General features: G+C 44.6%; 1 protein-coding gene across 10 annotated transcripts in view; it reads right to left on the minus strand.

The window, feature by feature from the left end:
- Cdk5rap2 (CDK5 regulatory subunit associated protein 2) overlaps positions 1 to 24,425 on the minus strand; it is a 177,919-nt gene that overhangs the window by 33,191 nt on the left and 120,303 nt on the right. For all 10 annotated transcript variants that reach the window (XM_090330524.1, XM_090330523.1, XM_090330528.1 and 7 more), the window contains 6 exons: positions 21,742 to 21,973; positions 18,339 to 18,470; positions 12,816 to 13,389; positions 10,699 to 10,931; positions 3,703 to 3,766; positions 1,184 to 1,356 (listed from right to left, as the gene is read on the minus strand). In XM_090330524.1, the coding sequence (XP_090186650.1) occupies positions 1,184 to 1,356; positions 3,703 to 3,766; positions 10,699 to 10,931; positions 12,816 to 13,389; positions 18,339 to 18,470; positions 21,742 to 21,973 (1,408 nt within the window). The remainder of the gene's footprint in view (positions 1 to 1,183; positions 1,357 to 3,702; positions 3,767 to 10,698; positions 10,932 to 12,815; positions 13,390 to 18,338; positions 18,471 to 21,741; positions 21,974 to 24,425) is intronic.

The following is a 24,425-nucleotide window of genomic DNA, read 5'->3' on the forward strand; positions in this document are numbered from 1 at the left end:
TAGACCTACTCCATGAACCAGTGCCCAACACCTCTGTTTGTACATGCAGCTTCTCTGCAGCACTGCTGCCCACTCACACGCCTTGTGTGTCACTGCCTGTGTACTTTAACAGGAGAGCTGAACACCTGCAACAGAGACTATATCCCTGCAAAACCAAAATGCTTATGATCTGCCTTTTGCCAGAGAGGTCTACCTCTTTGAAATATATTAAATTATTGTCGCAGAGTCCTACCCCAACAGGAATATACAGAGATGGCAAACAGAGGTTCAAGGGAAGGAGACATAGGGTGGGTCCTGGGATCTGATTCACCAGCTCAGTCCACGGAAGAGGCAGACAGGGGTGTTGAGGGTTGAATATCTATGTCTCAAAATTGAGTGTGATGGCACAGGAGCAGGGATCTTTGGCCTGAGGACAAATGCGATTAGCTCCTTGTCACAGGGACCTCTAAGAAGTCCCTCACTCTTTTTCCACATGAGGATATAACCTAAAAGAAAATCCTCACCAGAACCCAAACACACTGCCTGGCACCCTATAGCCTTGGAGCCTCCAGAACTGTGGGGAATTAATTTCTGTTGTTTGTAATCCCCTAAACCACAGTACCCTGGAATAGAACAAGACAAAGAGCTTGAACCAATGGACCAAAGGACATACTAAAGGAAAAGTGTGGATTCATATAATGATAAACTTTATAACTACACAAAATAATCAGAATGGATTGGGATGCCCCGGGCATCTGAACAGCTCAAAGTAATAGCGGCCAGATCCCAATGACCCTGCCTCGAGATGAGCTGAAGGACAAAGGGAGGTGAACCAAACTCTCCTTCATACAACTCCAGTTCTGTCCAGTCCTTCTCTCCCCACCCCCCACCCCTCAGGAAAAGAACAGGGGACTGGTAAGTGACATATTAAGTCATCATATAGAAAATAGCTATGGGGGTTAGAGATTTCGTTCAGTGAAGAACGCTTGCCTAGCAAGTAAAAGGTCCTCAGCATTGCAAAAGAAAAAAGAAAGAAAAAACAGCAATGACTTTTCTCCTGAGTCAAGCACATTTTCCCAAGTTATAAATGATTCCCTGTGATCTTTTGTCACAGAACAGACACCATCCTCTGCTCCCCAAGACAAGACAGCACCTGAGCATCAAACCTGGCCATGTGGAAGACACTTAGTACAGTGTCACTCACCTTGAGGAAAGCAGTTCGATCCTGCTGAGATCTTCTCGATGTCGCTATCCTGCTTCTGGTCCCGTGAGAAGAAAGACTTCTCAGACATTTCATCATCAGACAATGTATGAGAGACAGGAGGCTCCGGAAATTTGGGGAGAACATGTTGGTAGGTTGAATCGTCTTCCTCAGTCCTTAACCATTAGAATGGAGAGGTATGTCATTCACCACACTGAACTCCAAGCCAGGCCATCGGAGAATCCCTGATGCTGCTTCCCCTTCCCAGAGTGTGGCTTACAGGGGAGCAACCTATGAGAGGGCCCACGTCAGCAGGCCCCAGTGCTTCTCTATCCTAGGCAATCTGGACCTTTCCTGGTCCTCCCAGATACCCCCAGAGGAAGGGCGTTCTATAGCTGGGGAGACAGAGGCTCACACAAACAGCCACTGCCTCAGCTTCTGAGCATCACTGCTCAGATCTGACTTCTGGCCTACTGACTTCAAGGCTGTGGGAGTCCCGGTCATAGCTACAGCGTGGCCTCAAGGATTTAAAACTTTCAAAGCCTGCATGGTTCCCAAGCAGGTCCCAAATAACATTCTTCTAGCAATCATCTAGTTATTAACCTGTATTTCCTAAGGACCACCTAAGTCACCAAGAAAAACAATCCAAAGGCTGTGAAAAGCCCACACAAATCTCCATTATAGATAAGCTCCTTAATTTAAGCTCTTTTCTCTTCCACTTTTTCCTATTACTTCTTGTCAGTGGCTACAGTCTCATTCTTCATGAGCTCAGACAAGAGCAAAGGACTCAGAAGCTGGGCTGCATTCATTAACAGGTAAACACTGCTGCAACAGTGTGATGGATGCCTGGGCTTGTTGTTGGCTTGCAAAAGTGCAGCAAGGGCCAAGGGCATCCATTTAATTAGCTCACAGGAGCAACCTGTGAAGGCTAAGTTAGAACGGACAAGGGTGGAGTAGAAGAAACAAATCTTCCCAAAATGTAAAGGGACAGCACAATGGTTGAGGGGGAGGGAGAGAGGAAGGGAGGGAGGAAGGGAGGGAAGGAAAGAAAAGATTCCATGTCGCTCTCCAACCCAGTCTCTACACACACTCAATTGCCTACATAATGGCAGAGGTAGCCACATCCTTCAAAGGTTCCCTTCTTCCTGTATTATAGTGTAGAGCTCTTAACATGCCATTTGTGAACCGGTTTGGTGGGCCCAGTCTGCCTATCCAGCTTTGGCCCTCCTACGCCAACCTCCTCGCAGGGGCTGTGACTCCCTTTTCTTGGATAAGAATGCTTTCTGGGCAGGTTCTACTTGGGGAAGCCTGCCTTGCCTTCTCTTCCACCTACCAGCCAGCAGGAGCAGGGTGTGATGGGCAAAGACTGAAACAGTATACACAGAACTGGGAGAAATCTTTGCTAATCTGGCAGAAGAAAAAGAATCTTTTGAGTTCACAGATTCTCTTACTAAAATGTCCTCCAGGGAGTTGCAGTACCTCCCTGCCTGCTTGCTGCTGCCTGCCTGATGCTGGTGCCCTTTGTAATGCCAATAAACTCTAAGATGCTACATCTCATGCTGCTCTCTATTTCTTTATTTTTATCCTCCCGAGTCCAAAGGGCCACATCCCAAAAGATATGTACCCTAAAAGCTGGCACCCACTGTATAACAAGCATTCAGAACCTTTAGTGAGTCAGTGAAGGAGGGTAAAATCTTGGCATTTGCAATAGGCCTCAGAGACAAGCTCAGAAAGCACACAACTCATGTATTGTCTTTGCCCATAAAGATAACACAGAATGACATTAAGTGCACAGGTATTGTAGTATGACAGATTCAAGCCCCAGCTTGGTATCTCAAATACAACTCTGACTCATAGATTCCTCCTCCTGAAACAGGACTGGAAATCTTATCCTGAAGTATTGTAAGTAATTAAAGGGGAAGAACAAAGGTAGGATTCTGGGAATCAAGGGATGAAGGTAGGAAGTAGTAACGCCACGCGGAAAAAGAGCAGCCATGCAACTATGTGCCAAGAGCTACGGCAGGAATAACTGATTCTGGGATGTGGAGGTATGCCAGGTTCATTTACATCCTAACTGACTGGGAGGAATGAAGTCTGACCTTGTGAGAACAAGGATTCAGGCATGACTGCAGCATGGGGTAGGATATATAATGAGAATGGGAAGGAAGCCAAGGGAGAAGAGGGGAAAAGGCAGGTCCACCTGAGTTAAAGTGTTCTTATGTTGCAGAGGAACCAATCCGAAGCAATGTGTCATCTGGGTCCAACCATCTGACAGAAATGCCCTGAGCCGTCCAGAACGACGTAAAGGGTGCAGAACACCTAGCATGGACTCTTGGCTTTGTATGGCTAATGTCAGTTCTATAAGTGTTGATGGCTTATTTGAAAAAAGAAGATTGACAGAAGGAAAGGGAGCTGAACTCTAAAGAGGCTGGCAGGCAAACCAAACCACCAAGTCCTGGGAAGTTTTTTTGTTGTTGTTGTTGTTTTTTTTTTTTTTTTTTTAATAAACACAACATACTCACCTCTCTATCAGTTCATTCTGGGAACCAGGCTGACTTTCCTGGCTTTCCATCCCAGCTGACTTTCCTGGAAGTAGAAATAGCATCAAGAAAGAATAAAACATTTGTTTTTAACAGAAAGTGTTCCCTAATACTTTCTTTCTCTCACACTGCTCCATTTGTTTAAACATTCTTTATAACAACCCCAGATGTTGGAAATAAGATTACTAGGGGCATGGTTCAGACGTTGGACCTCTGCATGGTCACTGACCAAGCAGGAGTCCCCTAGTGATGGCAGTGAACCCAGGAGAGTATCACAATAGCATCGCTGGGTGCAGCTGAATATGTTCCTTCTCAAAAACTGATGCTAACAGAGTATCTGCTGGTTATAGGAAGCAGGTTACAATAGCAAAATGCCTTGTCCTCCTGGTGCCCCCTGCAGGCACGTTGCTAGACTGCCTCCTACATATGTGGGCAGAGGATGCCACAGTGACTTCATTTTTTCACCTTGAAATGTGAGCAATTTCTCTGGCAAAATTTGCTTTAGAAAACACTTTTAATGACCACACTAATATTCTACTGCAGGCGCACAGGTACCGCAGTTTTTGAAGTTCCTCGTGCAGCACATAGGTCATCTCTGAATTTTCATTTTAATAAATAAGTGCATATAGCCTTATCTGCATTTGAATTCTTTCCTTTAGGAAAGACTCAGACATGGGATTACTAGGGAAAAGGGTATCTGTGTACTGTTGAAAAATCCACTGTCCACAGCAGAGGAAAAGCCAAAAAAAAAAAAAAAGACAAAAGGCAACAAGATAAAGCTCAGAATGTTGTTGGGCAAAAGATGCTCTCTATTCCCGCGTGTCATCATTTGCTGTTTGAAAGGAAGTAAGAGCTCAGATTTCAAAGAAACTAACAACTTTATTTTTAAAATACTTCAGAACTCGGAAAATTGCAGACTAGGGTGAGCTCTTTGAAGAAACTGATGCATGGCTATGGCGGGGGGGAGGGTGGGGGGAGTGGAACCTTCTATAGCTGCACTTAAAAAAAATGAGACTATAATTAAATTGTACCCACATACCCAATTTTCCAAATGATTCCAAAAAGGAAAAAGTTCTCTAACATCATGTGGTGGGGAAAGCATGCCCAGGGTATGCACGCTGGCTTGATGTTTCATGATTTGGCCCACAGTTCACATAGAAGCTGGCATGGCACTCTAGCCAACTTCTCCACCCCCCGCTCCAGGCTGCCAGCTGGGCACCAAGAGCCAGCACAATATAGCAAAGGCCTGAAAGCAGGGCACCATCAGCACCAGGAAGAGTCAAATGGGGCTGAGTAGCCAAAGTGCACAGCCTGAGTGCAGTTCTCTAACTGCCATGCTCTCCTTCGGGCTTATCACACAGCACAGAAGTACAAGTCCAGGGGCCCTGATGCTTTCATGCTTACTGTATTGAACTCTTTAGTTAAACAAGCAGCACTGAGATATCTACAGCTAGTGCAATCATAAGTCCACACTGGGTCTTCCTGGTGTTCTCCCAGTATGGGGAAACACTTTCTTGGAAGGCAAGCGGTTGCTGGGAGCTCCCTACCACAGGGGGTGCTCTTGTTTCCACCTTTTGGTTCTCTAAAGTCCTTCTCGAGAAGGAGTCCACATTTGATGGCATCTAATTTCAACATCTTGAGGAAAGGTCCTAGAGTTCATCTGTCCTGGATGGAGACAACTGTCTGCTACAAGTCCAGCTCCATCACGTTGTCCACCTCTGCCTGCATTGGGCGGCCTAGTGGCATGTAGCCAAGAAGATGCAATGTGACAGATGCTGAGCGCAGCCTTGAGGGTTACATAGGCACTGCCAGGCCAGCAGCAAGGTGACAGCCTGCTGCCCATGCATCACTGTGCTTCAAGAGTACGTCTCCATTGGGAGGTAACCTTGGTTTGGGGCAGGCTTTGAGCATCCTGAGTCTCCATGCTAAAACCATCAAAGGCCTCTCTCTCTTCCCATAAAAATATCCCAAAAAACAAAACAAAACAAAACCCAAAACACCCAGAAAAACAGAAGTATCCTGATGTCACTCGCAGCACAAGCTCTTCTTGGAGAACCTGCAATAAGTCAACAACAACTGGATTCTATGCGTCCCCCAATCACAACAAGATTCTTTTAAAACTAAGTGACAAATGGCTATTGTGGGATTCACAGGGAGATCATCACAGCTAATGTACTGAGTGTCTTGGTGGAATGCCTCCACACAGGTGACAGGGTACCATCTGTTGGGTTATTCTAAAAGCTTAGAATGCAGGTCAGGAAAACGCTACTCTCTGGCAAATCGTGTTGCTATTCCTAAAGCTGTGTGGCTTGTGGCGTGGAGTGACTTCATTTTTTCAAAATAAAACAACAGCCACCCTGCCCTTCACTACACAGATGGACATGTGACTGAGGCATTCACCTTCAGCCCCCTCTAATCTGTTGTGTCCACCGCTGGCATGTCAGACACCTCCTCTGGAGTAGAACTTTTCAGCTCAAAACCCGTGTCTCCCTCAGGCTCAGCTCAAATCGCACAGGCAGGCATCTCTGCAGGGCCCCTGTGCGTCTTCCTTCCAGCCCCACTAGGAGTATGTGCAAGGCACCTCGCACCTCCAAGGTGCCTGATGAGCCAAGGAGGACACAGGGATGAATGGGAGCCTCCTGCTTGATGCGTTCACATGGAAACAGAGACAAGAGTAAGCCAGCCTAGAGATGGGGAAATTTTTGAGATGGCAGAACAGAACTATATCTTTGTTTTAAGATACAACCCTACTATGAAATCCAGGTTGGCCTCTAACTCACAGTCCTGCTGCCTCAGTCTCCCAAGTGTTAGGATTACAGGTATGTGTCACCATGCCTGCTTTGGAGCAGTGTGCTTGGGCCTCAGAAATCTCTGATCAATGCACCAAATGTATATGTGAGGCAGAAAGGACTGCTTCATAAAGGTTAGAAGAAGCTAAGGGCTCTGATGAAGCAGATTCTGGGGTAATTAGGAGTGAAAATCCTCTATGTGATCTGATAGAGGACCAGACCGGACCACTACCCTAATCTACTGCACTGTCATGGGTGATCACCTCTTCAACTTCCATGATTTTGCCAACAGGAACACAAACACTTTAACAGGGACACAGTCTCCTGTGATTCTTAAAGCAGGTCTGTCAAGATAGGAACCACTAAACCCACAGAGGAAATATGACCTTAAAAGGTAATGCTGGGGTCTCCAATCCAATCTCTGACTCCAAAGGCCTGCTCTTCCCGTTTTAACACCCTATGGGCCTTTCCCTTACGAGGCTAGACACAGAGACCATGAATGACCTACAAATAACCAAGGTGAAGAAGAACTAGCTCTTGCTTCCACTCAGGGTAACCAATAAAATATTTTGTAGGGCTAGCAGGTTTTCTACAAGTGAAGAGGGAAGATGATCTTACCAGGAAAGGGACTGAACAGTGTGCCATGCTTGGGCCTCAGAAACATACCAACTTGATAGGTTATGATGTGATGGTAACATGGTGATTAGAAGGCCAGTCTATGGGCGGAAACTTCCTAGGCTCCATTCAGATTTTGACACTTCCTGTGTGTCCTTGAATAAATGAATGACCCTCTGTTTCTCATATGAAATGAGGGTAATATGCAGTATTTACTTATCACCTGAAAACAATGTCTAGCAGATGTCCTTTTTGTTTGCACCATCATCTTCACCATTATCAAAGTGCAGTAGGCTGGAAAAGGAACACTGTAAATTTCTTTGAGAAGGAAAAAAATGTTTGCCACTCATTTCTGTTAACAAAGGAGTGTCAGCTGACTTTTCTTCACCTGCCAAACTCTGGCACCACGCAGCTAACTCACTAAGGGTCTGTCTCACAGTCTGCCCATACTTGTCCTATGACAATACACAAAATCATCCAAAGGTAAAATAATGCCTTACTCATCATATAACTGCCTGGGCGACATCATGAATGAGGACATGGAAAATACATACAACACCAGTTCCTCATCTACTTTGAGTCGCGTCCCTCTTGAAGAGTTTGGAGAAAAATGTACATACTCCCAAAGTCTGACAGAGCTCCAGACCCCTTGTGGAAGAAGCCTAGTTTAACAGAGGGAAGACTCTCAGCCCTATCCCTTATAAGCACTAAGAAACCACAGAATCATCCATTCTACCAATTAAATTCTATGAAAAAAGGATATGCACAAAGATTCCTATAGAGTGTTCTTTGTAACAGCCCCAACTACATGCCCATCCAGTGGAGAAAGGACAAAAAGTTATAATATGTAAGACAAAAGAATGCTTTGAACCACTAAGCATTCAAATTCATACTAATATCACCTACTGAACAAAGGAAGTTTCACATAGTTCCTTTTCCTTAAAAAATGCACATGCATTAAAAAAAAAGTCTAGGCATACACACTCCAGGGTGTTCATGCACTGCTGTGCAAGTGATGCAATTATATTTGCTTATCTGTTACTCTATAGTAAACATGGGATGTCTTATACTGATTTAAGTCTGTGTTTTAAATTTTAAAAATTTGGGCCATTCAACTGTCTTAAATCTGTAACTACTATATGAAAACATCCATAAGTAAAGAGTCAGACCTCTTTACATGGCAACCAACAAGGACTCAGCTCCATTTACTGTTCATTCTTTATGAAAGGAGTTGTAGCAAGGGCCTTGGGACTTTTCTGCCTTTTATAGAAGAAAATAAAGTTCTACACTGGTGTGGTCTCCTAAACCTGAGCTGCTCCTCTCTCTTACCCAACAGGAAAGGGAAAATAAGGTGTCTTGGACTTGTCAAAATCAGTGAATAAAAAATAAGCCAAAGGAATCAGGTGAGGAAGGGGCCATCCATCATGCCTCATACAGTCAGGGTCAGGGTAGGGCCTGATGAAGAAAAGAGATAGAGGGAACGACCCCAGGCCTGGAAGATAAAGCCTTCCCAGCCACCTAGTTATTTCCCTAATAACAAGATGGAAAGTAGAAAAGATGAGTAAGAAGAAAGCAGAGCAAAATAGTGACTTGGAGAAAGGGACACCCTCTGTTATGCCTCAAAGTAAGAAAGCACTCCTGAAAATATAGGACATATGAGAAGGGTGATATGACTAACTGAATCTGAATCTGAATGACAGGATGGAAAATATTCCATTGAACAAAATAACCAGTAGGTCCACAATGATAATAGCTGAAGTAGGATGTATCCTCTACTAGCTTCCCTTTGTAATATAAGGGAGAAGAAATAGTGGGTGTTAGGGAAAAAAAACAGCAGTGACATGTGACAAGCAAGAATCATCAATGGATGGTAAAAGTTTGGATAGGAATACATGACTGACTGAGTTACAAAGTTCCCCACTCATAATTGATTTGTTACAAGGGGAAACATAATTCACACAAAGAAATTTGACCAGCAACACCTTAGTCATCACAGCTAGCATTACCAAGAGTGGGACAAGCTGATACTATAAGCCTCCTCAATATGATATCCTGAGAACAAAACATTATCCTGTAGCACTGCCAACAGTGCCTAATCTGATCTAATGCTGAGTTAACAACAGGTAATTCCAACGTGAAGGAAGTGTAGACTTAAGTATGCTAATATCATGAAAGATAAAGAGTAAGGAAGGACTCCAAATGAAAGGAAACCAAAGAGATATATCTGAAGGTAAGGGGAATACAGGACGGGGGGAGGGGACACATAGAGGGAGGGAAGGGAGTTGGCATCTGTAGCTGTAGGTCAGGTGGTTCAGTGGCAGTACCAACCAATTGCAGGGCCCTGGGCTATACCCCAAGCACCAGTAAAAGAAATAAATTTTAAAAGGAGCATGGGTATTGGATAGTGGACCAGGAATAAAACTGTCATAAAGATAGCACTAAATTGGGACCAGGAGTGTGACCTAGAGGTAGAGTGCTTGCCTAGCATACACAAAGAATTGGGTTCAATTCCTCAGTAAAGTGGTGCTATGGCTCAAGTGATAAGAGTACTAGCTTGAGAAAGCTCAAGAACAGTCCTCAGGTCCCAAGTTCAAGGGCCAGGATGGACAAAGAAAGAGGGCTGGGAGTTTGGCTTATTGTACAGTGCTTGACTAGCATGCAAGAAGACCAGGGTTCTGTTCCTTGGTACCACATATACAGAAAAAGCTGGAGGTGGTGCTGTGGCTCAAATAGTAGAGCTCTAGCCTTGAGAAAGCCAAAGGACAATGCTCAGGTCCTGAGTTCAAGCCCTAGACTAACAAAAACAAAAAGATACCACTGAAATTGACTATAAAATACATACAACAGTAAACTAGATAACTAGCTTCTGACTTAGACATTGGTACCAAGCGTATATAAGAGAACGTCTTTGATTTGACGAACCCAAACTGAAATAACTAAAGTAGAAGGAATAGGATATGTTCAGTCTACCCTCTAAGGGGCTCAGGAAGGTGATAGTGATGACAATGATGGTGATGGGTAGTGGTGGTGGTGGTGGTGGTGGTGGTGATGATGATGATGATCAGAGAGAAAAAAAGAATTTTTTAAAAAAGAGCAAAGTACTATTGAAAAAGTTCTTTGTTATAGCCTTGAAAATCTTTAAAAATTTAATGCAATAACATTATTAAAATACCTACTATAGAGAAAAGGTTTTTTAATTTGTTTTTCACCCTTCAAACTCCTGAATATATTTTTACACTGATATGTAAGTTTTGCTTGTTTGGGAATTTTTTGTTGCCAAGATTCAAAACACATGCATTTATATACACAAATGTGTGCATGTACACACATATATAAACACAGATATGGAAGAACTGGTGACTTCCTGGCTGGCTTGAACCCTGTGCCTCTACTGGCCCCGTGTGTCTGGATGGGCTCTGGCTTGGAACAGTGCAGACTAGGGGCCCCAGGAAAAGGCCAGAGAAGGAGCCAGCAGTCAGGGAGGTTCTGCACACACCTGGTCCAGGCATTGACACAATGTGCAAGGCCAACGACCCATCACTGACATGTCAAAAGAGTTTTTCTGCCAACTCACCAAGGAGGAAAAGCTTCTCCAGCTGGAGTAGCAGCTCAGCACACTGATTCAGTTGCTCCCGGAAGCCCTCAGCCACACAGTCATCCACATCGCTGGCCTGCAGCAGCTCCTCAAACGCCTTGATCATGGTACTCATGTGTTGACGGTAAATGACACAGATGTCGTAGCTGTCCTTAATCTGCTGCCTCTGAAGGGAGAGCTCCCTGGCTTGGGACTGAACTAATGAATCGTATCTGATAAAAAGAAGGGAAAGAAAATGCATGTGCCATTTTCGAATTGAATTTTTGTGACCTTAACACTAATTGGAAAAATGACGGAGCACAATTTTTTTTAAAGCCTGCAGCTGTACAAGTATATATACTTTTAGAAAAATTGAAACTGCACAAGGTCACTCCCTCTTTGAGTTCAAACAGCCAGCAAATGCTATAACAGATATTCTTCTGCAATATTTTTAACCTTATAAAGCCCCCAATTAAAGTCTAGATTGGCAAGGACTCAAGAGAACAATTAGTTTCCATACATTCTTCAAAAACACTATTTTGAATTGTAGAAACAAGTGCCCCAGGGGAAGAGACCTCAAAAATTATCATGAGGTATGAAAAGGAAGTGTAAGGCAGGGAAAAGAGACAAGCCAGGGATGAACAGAACCAGTGGCCAACATTTACTTCATGTTCAGGGCCTGGGAATGACAGGATATTGTATATAATATTGTATATGAGTTGTCTACCCTCCTAATCTTCAACAAATGAATGAATGCCCACTTCTGTAGGAAGGTAAACTGGTCATCAAGGGTTCACACACTGATTACAAAGCTCTAACTTCCTCATCACCTAGTACTTTTCCCTAAATAGGCCCACACTCAGTAGCAGGTACTGAGATAAACACAGGCTCAGAGCGGCCGGGCCAACACCAGTTCATCACGTTCCGCCTTTCACAAACAACAGCATGCGGGCCAGGCATGCCAAGAATGTGCATGCAGGTTACATAGTTCTGGTGCAGGAGGACTGCACCTTAGAAGAGGAGAAACTTGGGTAACAGGGGGTGGGGTGGGGAGAAGGGGGCACTGTGGCAGAAACCCTAGCAACATCTCTTACCACCTCTCTGAACACTCACAGGCAGATCACGGCAACCTGAGTAAGGATTAGTTTTCTAATCTATCAGATGTTTTTAAGGATCAAGTAAGGACAGGTCCTTGATGGACGTGATGTTGCACACTTGTTATTCCATCACTTGGGAGGCTGAGGTAGGAGGATCTTGAGCTTGAGGACAGCCTGTTATACAGGGCAAGAAGAAGAAGGAAGGAAGGAAGGAAGGAAAGAAGAGGAGGAGGAGGAGGAGGAGGAGGAGGAGGAGGAGGAGGAGGATGACGACGATGACGACGACAGAAGGGAAGAGAAAGGGAAGGGAAAAAGCAAAGGAAAAGAAATGTTCTTAAACCAGGGGCTAACACAACAGCCCCTCATTGAACACCACTTCCTTTATTATCGCTGCTTCGGAAGTTGTGAGAAATTCATTCTCGCTGCTGACAATTCAGAACAATATGCTGTCTCAAATTAGTGACAGATGAAGGTCAACTTTACAAATGACTGTGTTTTCCACCATATCTCATGAGGCAAAACTGTACACATTTATGCCCATAAAACATTATCTTCATGACCTAAGAATTCTTCTCTTTCGACATAAGCTTATTTTTCTAAGATGACCTTAAAGGGTAAAGATATGAAAAACATTTATATGCCTCCCAACCTGCCTAGGACATCAGTTTAGTTCCACAGGGAGGCAAAAACCAATAGCAGAGTGAGAACAAGTCCTGTAGTTCAGCTAAAACACTATAATTCACCAAATGACTGGTATAAAACTTTACCCCTAGTCCCCCAACCTGAGGAAGACAAAACCTGCCCTGCCAGTTGGAAAGGATACACAACACCTAGCTGAGGCTCATATGTGCAGCTGGGCTTTGTGGCATTGCCTGGCAGCCTAACCCCAGGTCAAATCCCTTCCTAGGATCCTCTGCCACCACTGAGCAGCACGCTTTCCTAGCTCTTGGGCTCCAGAATAGCAGCAACTTAACGGGACTGTAGGCTCAAGCAAACAAAGCAGGCAGAGGTAGAATGTACCTGGAGGGTGAAAGATCTTGGAACTTATTCTGCAGGTTATGGATTTCACTGAAAAGTTCCAAGTTCAAATTCTGCTCCTTCTGTAGCTCATACTCCTGTTTGACCAGCTGTTGTCTAAGGCTTTCTAGCATCCTGTTATCGATCATCTCGGGGGCAAGCGGGTGGAGGATTTTCATGTGTTTCACGTATCGTACTTGGTGCAAACCTGAAAAGGTCATCTCTTCTTCATCAGTGCTGCCCTTGGGTTTGTTCAAGCCATCGTGAGCTCCTTCTGTCCCACACAGAATAGTGATAATGGCCTCGCTGCATTGGGAGTGCTTTTGAAGCTGAAACAGGAAACTGCGGTAGCCCTCCAGTTCAGTTTCCAAGTCACAGATTTTCTGTTTTAAGTATTCTGTGTCATGTGACACATCGAGGTCCTCAGATGGTTCTGACCCAGTCACACTGACTTTAACGGAAAGCTGACTCCTAGAATCCAAGCAAGTTATTGCAGAAGCTGGGTCCAGAAAATCTTCAGAGTTCTCTTTCCATGCTGGTAACACAGCCAGGTCATCAGGGGAATAAATTTCAGAATCTGCAAAGTCAGATATATTTCTGTCAGTGTCTCTCACCCTTTGTCAAAGCCACGGCCCATTACAGACCACTGCAATGCCTCCAGTGTTCCCTTGGCTACAGCCTATTTGGATCTTACATGTTCCCCATGGGATAGTGGGGCTCGGTACTCAGCCTGCCATGCTCCTGGAGCTGGAGGACTCTTTCAGAGACAGGGACTAGTGAGAGGAAGAGAGGTCATTTGGGACCTGCCCTTGAAGGTGATTCAGGACCTTGCCACCCTGCTTTGAATCCTGGCCACCATAGGGTAAATAACTTTACCACACCACATACTCCCTACTATGACACTGTCTTCTTACAGGCAGGCCCAAAGCCAGAACCAGGTGGCCAGTAGTTCAAATGCCTGAAATCTAAATAAAACTTTTCTTCTTTTAAGTTGATTCTCCCAGGTACTCTGTCACAGCATCAGAAGGCTGATTAATATACCATCTCACCTCTCAATTCATGGTCTTTCTTAGAATAAGGGTCCTCGAATTTAACCATCATAAGCCAGCTATACACCTAAAAAGTCACCAATTATCAACACTTTCTACCAGCGACCCGCCATCATGTGATTTCAAGAAACCTGTCCAGAAGCCTTCTGGCACATCCATGGCGAGTTCCCACAAAGTGACCATGATGCCCTACAAATACTACGTGGCTTCATGCCTTCATAGCAACTGTACCTTATCCCTGGAATATCCTAGACCCTCTATATTCTACTCCTACCCATTGAACTCTTCCTTCAACACCTAGATCTAATTTTCCTCCTTCTATGGGCCCACTCCCAAACTATGCAAGTCCCTGCCTTCTATGGTTCTACTGCACATTAGAGGCATATTATACACACCACACACACTACATGCCAGATGCTACTGGAGAGTCTATAGTTAGCTTCAGTGACAGAGCAGCAATATTATATGGGTGCCTCTCCCAAGCACCAGACCACAAGTTTCTTTAGAGCAGGGATGTAGCCATCCATCTTCATGCTCTCAGTGCCTGGAATAGCAGGTGGCACAGATCAGAAGTCAGTGATGCTGATAAACAGAAGGCTCATGACACAGCATGAAAGAGCAAGCATTCCAAATACCCATGACAGGAGGGCCTCCCATTTCCACATCTATACATACCGTGTCCTCTTTACGAGCTGACTCACTGACTCTACTATGTTCACCTTTCCTTAAGTCAAGCCTAAGTCCTTAGAAATGCAGCCAGCTTGTATAGGAGGCAGACGGCACAGCAAGGATATAGAGCTTTGGATCAGAGAGCAACAGGTCACACCTAGCCCTGCCACTTGCTGGCTGCAGACTTAAGCAAATAAGTTGCTATCCCTGAGCCTCAGCTGACCCTGGATGGAAATGAGGAGAGACACTTAATATGGTGGCAGTGAGGCATGACTCCACAGCTTCTGTCCTTAACCACTGCACACTGCTGCTACCAAGGGAAAGCTCAATTCTACATAAGGAGATGATTGAATATTTAAGAGGCAGACTAGCATACACAGTAGGAAAAACACCAGATTAACAGGGCAACATCCCTGGCTTCCAAAACTGTCTCTGCCACTTAGTAGCTGCATAACCTCAGTTAGACAGAGGAGCCTCCTAACAATGAATGACCTTCATTTGCTGTGAAGAGCTGTGCTTCTCTGCTCACTTGTGAGGACTATGCAGAACAATGCTGCTGTGTTCTCTCCACAGCATCCCACCAATGTTGTCAATTTACAGCAATCCAGTGAGGCATCATCAGAATCAAGGCTTCTGGAGCAGGAGAATCTACGCTGCTTACGACCAGTAGCAGAAGAACTGCCCATCAAAGCTGTTTCTTCCTTTCAAGCCACAGAAACATGGGAGGAGATGCCCCTCATGGGAGGCAAGGGAGCAAAGATTGGTTGGCCAGAGAAAGGCATTGCGGCTGGACCAGAGGACCTGGAGGTTTTTCAGAGAGAAAAATCACACAAGCATAGGCACTCTATGAGACTGTATAGTTCCATCTAGATCATAAATCTGTTCCTTATAAATTTAGATAGGTCTACTCTTGTCCCTCTGGTCATAGGGAAAATATCTTAAAATCTACCTTTTTGTTTTAGCTACCAGTGACCTAAAGGAAGCATTCCTGGTAAAGCATTTTCACTGTACACAATCTGTTAGGCTCACAAGTAGGCCTTGTCAGTAGAAACCAGGTGTCTGGTACAGAGCCTCAGACAAACAAGGTACTTGGTAAGCACTTCCAGATGAAAGAGTATAAGAGAGAGGAAATATAAGTAGAAATGATCTCCTGACAAGGCTTTGTTCCATCAAGCTGCCCTCCAAAATAAGGAAGCAGTTTTAACGACAACCTCATTATAATGGAATTTTGTCCAAGGAAGAAGCAATATTCACTAAAGATTAGTTCTGGTAACTTTCAAAGACAAGTGCAAGACAAACATCCCCTTTGTTCTACACTGTGGTCACTCCGATGTTTAGCCCACACCAACCCCGAGTGTATGGAAGGACAGGCTCCACTGTAAGCTGTGCTCCTAACAAGGCAACAAGCACATTGTTCCAACACTTGACTCAGTAGCTCTGTACTCAAATACCCTACAGCAATTTGTGACTTAGCAGAGACAGGGAGTTAACTCTGAGGCACCAAGGACAGTATCCAGCAAGTCTCTGCTCAGCAGCCCTAGATAAAGGCCTGAAGAAACCGCTTCCCCTGTTCTGCTCAATTGCAATGCGTGGAGGGCATGGAGAAGGCAGGGCTGTGGGGTCATAGGCTGCACAGTGCATGGGGACCTCTGGATGTATAATCACATTCTAGGACCTGACCTACACATCTAGCACCTCACCAGAGTTTCTGTAATATCCAGTGAGATGATGCCAGAATCTACATTTGATAAGAGGGAAAGCCAAGGCTTTAAGAACTGGAGAATCCGTCCAAGGCTCAGGATGAATGAGGATGCATATGGTCGAAGCTGACTGTGTTCATGTGTGAAAACAGAACAATGAAACCGGCTCAAATTGTTGTAGGAAGGGAGGAAAGGTGGAAGGGAGAATGATCGCAGGGGAAGATTGATTGGAATATGCATGGTAAATAAGCATGCTTACCTCTGACACTCCAAACACTACATCCTGACACCTGTTCCACAATGGAGACCTTCAATGGGAAGAACAGGAATGCTTGTGTGAGTTCCTCATTCACTTAGTAGCTACCAAGAGGCTCCTGGAGAAGTGAAGGCAGCAGAGTCACCCCAGCACCTAGCCCAGAGTAGGTAGTTACTGAGCAACTTAACTCAATATCAAGGGATGATATGGGGCTAATGGCAGGAGAACTCCGGAAGTGACCTCAGGAAAAGTAAAGTTATGTAGGAGTCTACAGAATCAAGATCAGCTAGGCAGCAAGTGAACAGGGAGTTCCAGCACAGGCAACACACATGCCAAGTTCTGAATGCACATTCAGTTCTATAATACAGGGGTACTTTAAAAAAATAGGAAACTAATCGTGCACTGGTGGCTATAACCCTAGCTACTCAGAAGGCTGAGATTGCAAGATCGTCATTCAAAGCCACCTGGGGAAAAAAAGTCCCCACGAGCCTCTTATCTCCAATTAACTACTCAAAGTGACACTGTGGCTCAAGTGGTAGAGCACTAACCTTAAGCACAAAAAGACTCAGGGACAAAACTCAAGTCCTGAGTTCAAGCCAGACAACAATAGCTTTACTCATATCCCTGTGACCCCCCTAGGTAGGAGGCTGAGGCAGGAAGGTAAGCCCTGTCAGGCAAGAAAAGTTCAGGATGCATGATACTTATAGACTAACATGTTGAATTAAAACTCCTTTGTACAACTACTTAAAGATTATAAAGAAAAAAAAAGAGAGAAAGCAATCATAAGACCCTTTCTTGACCAATAGCTGAAGACAGTGGCGCACCTGTGAATGTTGAAATAGGTGGATGGCAATCCAGGCTCATTCCCTGAGGTGGAAGTGAGACCCATCTCAAAACATAGCCAGTCCAAGAAAGCTGCAAGTATGACTCAGTGCTAGAGCACCCACCCAGTAAGCACAAATACTCAAAAAAAAAAAAAATAGTTTCAGAACTTTTCACAACACAGCTAAAAAGTGTTTCCATCCCTGGTACAGTACCTTTCTCCTCAAGCCCAGAACACCCAGAAATATGTGACCACCACACTTCCAGGCCTGGGAAAAGCCCCACGAGTGGGACCAAGGCTCTGGCCAGGTTTTTTCCCCAGAGACCGGTGCTCCCACAGCCACTCCACAACAGACTTAGATTCCCAATGACCAAAATTTTGCACAAAGTTAATTAGATTCAGAACCACAACTCTATTTTTAATGACGGGAAAGAGATGTAGGATTTAAAAAAGCAAACCCTTGCTCATGCTGTCTGAATGGGAATGTGGTAGTCACCCAATTATCCTTTGTGTTTATGTGCATGCTGATAACACTTCATAATTAAAAAGACAGGATACAACTTGTCTGTAACCTCACTCACATCTCTTTGCACCCTCCCCAATGACCTAGCTGCAAAGCCCACCAATCTGGACTCCCCCCCCCCAAACTGACAACGGTCTACTTCACACTGGATACTTCACACTGGCTATTGCAGTAGCTGTGTCCTCATTGTGTGGTTATATAAGGTCCCTTGAGAGTAGGTACTGGGTTTTTTCATTTTGAACCCCATGAATCCATGTCTACTGGAAGGGTCAAACAAATGGACTGATCAGCTCTAGCTGGTACCCTGCTTTGCCTTCACTCTTCTATCTCCTTAGCACCTGGGTGACCCCAGTCAGAAATGTTTTAGATCCACACCTTCCCCATATGACAGGTGGGAATGGGAATGATGACCCAGTCATCACCTACTGAGAATTTTAACACCAACTACCCTACACAGTGCCTGGCACCAGGAAGCTGTTAGACATGCAAAGAAGCTGAATTCTAACCAGTTCCAAGGTTGGTATTCTGGTTATTGTCCACTTCCTTGTCTCTCTGGGCAGAGGGTGTGCTTTTAGTTCCTTCATGCTTGCCTGCGCTGTCTTGGTAGGCTGCTCCCACAAGGGGCAGAGCTGCAGGACCTGGCAAAGAGAAAGAAAAATAAAACCATAGTCTTGAAACTTAGCCAAGCAGCTGAGAAGAACACAAAGATACAATAGGGAAAATAAAAACACTGGGGAGGCAAAATGCAATTTATAAGATAAAATTAATCTATCGAGCTGCCATAACAGAACATAAAAAGCATAAATATACTACAGCTTGTCTGAAATGGTTTAAATCCAGACACTCAAAAAACTGAGAAAAGGAATTCTATTCTATCGATGTATACGGACTTTCCCAAGCAAGAGAAGCCGCAGGTTCTTCTAGGCAACCGCAGGGCAGCATCTAGCTGATGACCAGGCCAGGACACGAGCTAGGGCCACTTCTAGGCTGTCATCTCTGCCATGAAGTCTTCTCTCTCTGAAGTTTCTCCCTCCATCTCACCCCTAATTCCTTGTACTCATTTGGTTGGCTGAACTGCCCCCACCCATATCCAGACAAGGGAACTTGCAGAAAGCAGCGACTGTGTCTCATTCATCTCTCTCCTGCATCCAGTGCCTAAGGTAGAGAAACGGCAGCTATTTGGGGAATATTTACTAAATACAGGAATGCTGCCTAGATGAATGGAAGAACAGATTGACAGGAGGTAGGGAAGGAGGGGGCAATTCTGATAAAAGCCAACTCAGCTTGAAACCTCAACTACAGCAAACCCAAGGGAGAACATACAATTAAGGGAAGGTATCTCTGGCTCTAGTTTACAGAGTTACCATATGCTAGGATTAGGCTTCACCAATGCTTTGAAATTGGGCAGACTGGTTCACACAGTGCCCTAGAAGCTAGTACTATAGACAACGTGGATCACTTTCTCTAGAAAGTGCTGAAGAAGAGGACAATCACTGTTTTGGAAGATAGGAGGATTCTATTCAATCATGTTTTGAATGTGTATGACAGGGCCCAACAGATATAAAGTCCTCCTTTTAGGACAAGTAGTGCAGGGCTGCAATGTCACTGCCAATCCCTGACTAACCTAGCACTCCCACTCTGACACAACCTCCTATCTGGGACTCTCCCTTTCACTGGTAACTATGAAGACTGACCATCTCTTCTCTGAGTATTGGCCTCAGCCATCAGTTTAAGAGAACAGAGCTAGCCCCTGAGGAGACTTCCTTCCCTAGAGTGTCACCGAAGGGGCAGTAATTGTCATGTCCTCTGCTCCACAGTCTGTTCACAGTCTTCCTGGAAATACCAACTTTGCAGCTCAGGCTACCAACTACACTGCCAACAACCTAACCTTACTATAGCCATCCAGTCCCCAGAGCCCATTTAGCTCCTGACTGCCCTGCCTGAAATTCCCTAGAGGTGTCTGCCTCTGTGATCTCCAACTTCTCCATTCTTGGTCTGGACCCTGAAACAGTACCCTTAAAGGCTTTGCTGATCCTGAATCATTGTCTTATATGAATTATTAACAATATGACACAACCAGTGTTCCTTATTTGGCTTCTGAGATGACATCCTCTCTGAGATGGCTGCCCCATCACGGTCCAATCTCTAATGGCTCAAGAGCTGAGCGTATTTACCTGAAGTTCTGAGCTTTACATAGCTTCAGTATCAGTTGTATGTGGCTATTTCCTCTATTTCCATCTCTCAGCCCATATCATTCACCTTGACTCCAGACTCACCAATCTCCAACTGCCCACCTGATACCTCTGCTGGCCAACAAGCACCTCAACTGTCCCAAACCAGACACCTAACATTCTCTCACCTCCCCACTCCCGACACCCACACTGTCCTGGCCTGCAATCTTCCCCATTCAGCTGCACACGATTCCATCTTTCCAGTGGTTTACATATGAAATGATCCTTTAAAGTGGAAGTTCGGCTACTTTTATCATGATCTCTATCATGGTGGTTCAACTGTAACCTACAACACAAAAGTAGTTAGATGGTATGCAATTGAATATGGTTATGTACCAGTAAAAAATTTTATTGTAAAGGTGATGTACAGAGGAGTTACAGTTATATGAGGCAAGTAATGTGTACATTTCCTTTTGAACAGCAAAAACAGGCCAAAAGCTGAATTTGAACCACAGGTAGTATTCTGTCAACTCTTGCTATAAGGCTTATGTCAGATGATGCTGCCCTGTTGCTCAGACTGCTCTAACCGTGTCCAATTTTATACAGGGCAGTCTATGAAGGCCTGCCTGCTTCCTCTGTCCCTGCCTTCATCATCCTGATTTCTCCCTTTTTCTCCCTCAACACCAGTCATGTGACTGGTCTCCTTATAATCTATCCAACCTCTCACGTTGAGTGCAACATCAAAGTCTTTGCCCTGTTCCTTCTTCCCAAGATGCCTAGTGAGCTTGCTTCTCCCTATTTCCATCCAGATTCCACCTGTCACAGAGGTTCAAAGCCCTCTAACATTGTGTGCATTAGCAAATCTTCCCACCATCCCTCACTCCCCATGCCATACTGCTTTACATCTCCCCACACCTATTTTCTCACATAGTATATGCTACTGTCTTCCCAAATACAAAAAAATATAATTGGGATGCAGATTTCTCTCTGCTCTGGGCTCCTGTCTTTGCAGGGCATAGATCAGTGCTTGCCACAAAGGACAATTTACTACACATGATTGCTGCTGCTCTCAACATCCTGTTGAAGATACCAGCACAGGTATTTTCATGGGCGCAGCGATGTGGGATGTTCCTGGTGAGGAGCTATTTTGTGGGCCATAGGCAGGAACCATCACTGCCTCCCCCAAGTCTCTGGACATGCACTCTACCACCAGGTTTCAACCCAAGGATCCCCATCTACACAGTCCCGTGGAGAGTGGAGGTAGCCTATCCATAGGGAGTACAGACATGGTTTCTTTCTAGAGGAAGACAGAAGGTTTGGGGCTTAGTCCCAAAATAGCCTGATATTCTAGCGAATTCCACAAAGAGGCTCTTTCTTGCATACCCCAACTATCACGTGCTGAAGCTTCCACACACAAAGCCAGGCTTCAAAGCCTGGACTAAAGCCCACCCGGTTGGATACCAGTCCCAGCTTCTGGGGCAGGCACGAGGCTCCCTGATAGCCAAGGGCACTATAGATCCCGTTTATCCAGACTCCAGAATGGAAAGAAAACTGCAGATTCATTTTCCCTATTGTGTTCCTCCACTGTGCATTTGTCAAGAGTGAAGATTAATCACTGCAATTCATAGAATTTATATTCAAACATACTGCAGTTCTAAACAACAAGGCTGACATTTCAGGCAGTTCTGTGAGGCTGCTCATCTCATGGTGGAGACGGTGGTTTTTTTTTTGTGCTTACCGTTCAGCAGCATTTGGTCAGGTGCTGGCTTCCCCTCCATCAGGGCCTCCACCAGAATTAACTTGTGATGAAGCTGCTTATTATGAATCTTACACTCCTTCAGTTCACCCTGAAGCTCCACAATCTGGCCCTGAAGTTGAGCCACCAACTGCTGAGTGGCAGGGAAACGATATGCAGGTCCTAATGACCGGGCTGGTTTCATCAGGATTGGCAGGCGGGACTTCTTGGCCTCCTGAAAGCACACAGAGCACAACAATGAATGCACTTCGCATCTTCTTGGGCTGATCTTTTGAAATAGCTTTCAAATATCACCCCGACTTCTGGTTCCCATAATGGCATCGTGTCAATTCCCATGAAGAGACCATGTTTCTTCACAGGACCCCTCTGATTGTCAAGGGCACAGCTTTTCTTTGACATTCTCTGGGCCCAGTCCACTGCCCATATGGACAAAGCAAATGTTCCATAGATAGGGCTTTCATTTCTGACACAGACTTCTGGAAACTTTCTGCATCTATATTCTCATTCCCTGCTATTCCAAGTATACAGTGGTCTGACTCCCACACCTGCTGGTCTACCACAACTCCCCTTACTTCGGTGATTCCTGACAAGTCTACTAACCCAGTGTGATTTCCCAGGTTCCCAGCCCCAGTCCTCACCTTCCCAGATATCTTCATCAGCAATGGCTCACAGACACTCCAAAGTCAACCGAAAATTCAACTCTACTACTCCATCACGCCATGTCCTGACCCACAAACCTACACCACTCCAGTTTTCAGTCCTGGTGAATTGCACCACCTTACTACACAATCCAGAAACCTGGGAGTCATTTATACTACCTCTCTTTGCCTTACTGACTTTTATTGCTCATCAAGTTCCAGTAATTCCAGCTCCTAAGTTGTCTCTCAATTCTTTCATCTCTTCTCATCCTCTAATACTACCAGGACACTAGGGCCTCCTGAAATGTCTCCAGTTGTTGGCTTTTGCATTCTCTAATCCTGTCTATACTGCAGCAAAGGGGGAAACTGGCGTGTTCGCGCTCATGCGCGCTCTCTCTCTCTCTCTCTCTCTTTCTCTCTCTCTCTCTCTCTGCTTAAAACTACCTCAACATCTTCCTAATTCCCTCTGGCAGAGGTCAAAGTTCATACCAACACCTATCACAAAGTCCCACTATATATATATCTATAGCATGATATAGCATGAGTTATTGCCCTTTACTCTTCATCTGTACCCTACAGAGATTCTTTTGGTTCTTCGAAATGCCATGCTCTCTGCACCTCCAGGCCTTCATGTATACTGTCACCTCTGCCTGGAACATTCATCCTCGCCCCCTAACTAAGTCATTCCTCAGGACTCAACCCAGTGCCTTCCTCAAGAGCATGGGCTTTGACTTACAAGACCAAGTCAACTCCTCTCTCATATCCCCTACCACTCACCCCAAGAAATAGTAGTAGTAGCATAATCAAATCTCTCTGCAGTTATGTATTCACTGTCTTTTGCACCTTCCTATAAGGCCCAGAGTTGCAGAATTCTCTGTATCTTGCTTATTTATCCAGTTTCCAGAACAAGAGCTGGTACATCATTGGTGTTCCAAAACTATTTGTGGAATGACCACAGAAACAGTAAATTAAGAAGTAAAAAGGGAAGGGAAAAACAAGATGAGTTGGAAGGGGGTGGGGGAAGGGAAAGTGAGAGAAAAACATGGGAAGAGGAAACAATGTTCAAGAAATAATGTACCCACTATCTGATGAATATAACTGCAACCCCTCTGTATATCACCCCAACAATAAAATAAATTTTTAAGTCAAACAAGAATGTCTTTCTAATATGGGAATTTTAATGTATTTCACAGCTGAGGAGAGAGATTTAACTCTAGAATGTATAAAGAATTATTACATTCAGTTCTAAACATAATTAAAGATGGGCAAAACATCAGTCAAACAGGAGATATAATACAGTTAACAAGCATGTTACAAGCTCATTATCAGTAGTCATTGGGACAATGTACATGCAATCATAACAAAATACCACTTCTTCACACCCAGTAGGATGGCTACAACCAAAAGGACAAAAAAGTGCTGGTGAAGATAGAGAGGAACTAGAATGCTCATGCATGGCTTGTGGGAATGTGAAAGGCATTTGGCAGCTTGGACAGCAGTCTGGCAGCTCCTCAAAGTGGTTAGACTTAGAATAACCATATGATCCAACAATTCCACTCCTAGGTATAAGCCCCAAAGAAAAAAAATGGTTGTGTCCACATGTAAACTTGTGCATGAATAGCAACATTATTCCTAGTATCCAAAAAGTAGAAATATCTCAACTGTGCATCCACTGATGCATGAACCAATGAAATGCAGTACTGTTAGATATTAGAATACTATCTGGCAAGAGAAATAAATAAAGTACTGATCCGTGTGGCAATATGAGCAAACCCTGAAGACATTATGCTAAGTGAGGGACCAGTCACCATCGCCACGTGCTGGATGATCCTGCTCATCTGAAAGGTCCAGAACAGACAAATCTAAACAATCAGAAAGCACATTAGTGGCTACTTAGAGCTCGGGGCAAGCAAGTGGGAAACCAGCACCGAATGTAAATGAGTACAGTGTTTCTTTGGGAGATGGTGAAAACGTTCTAACACTGACTGGCTATGGTTGTATAATCCTGTGGATATACTTAAAAGTCTC

Source organism: Megascapheus bottae, chromosome 3, assembly GCF_031878675.1.
Source record: "Megascapheus bottae isolate mThoBot1 chromosome 3, mThoBot2.hap1, whole genome shotgun sequence".
Classification (NCBI taxonomy): Eukaryota; Metazoa; Chordata; class Mammalia; order Rodentia; family Geomyidae; genus Megascapheus; species Megascapheus bottae.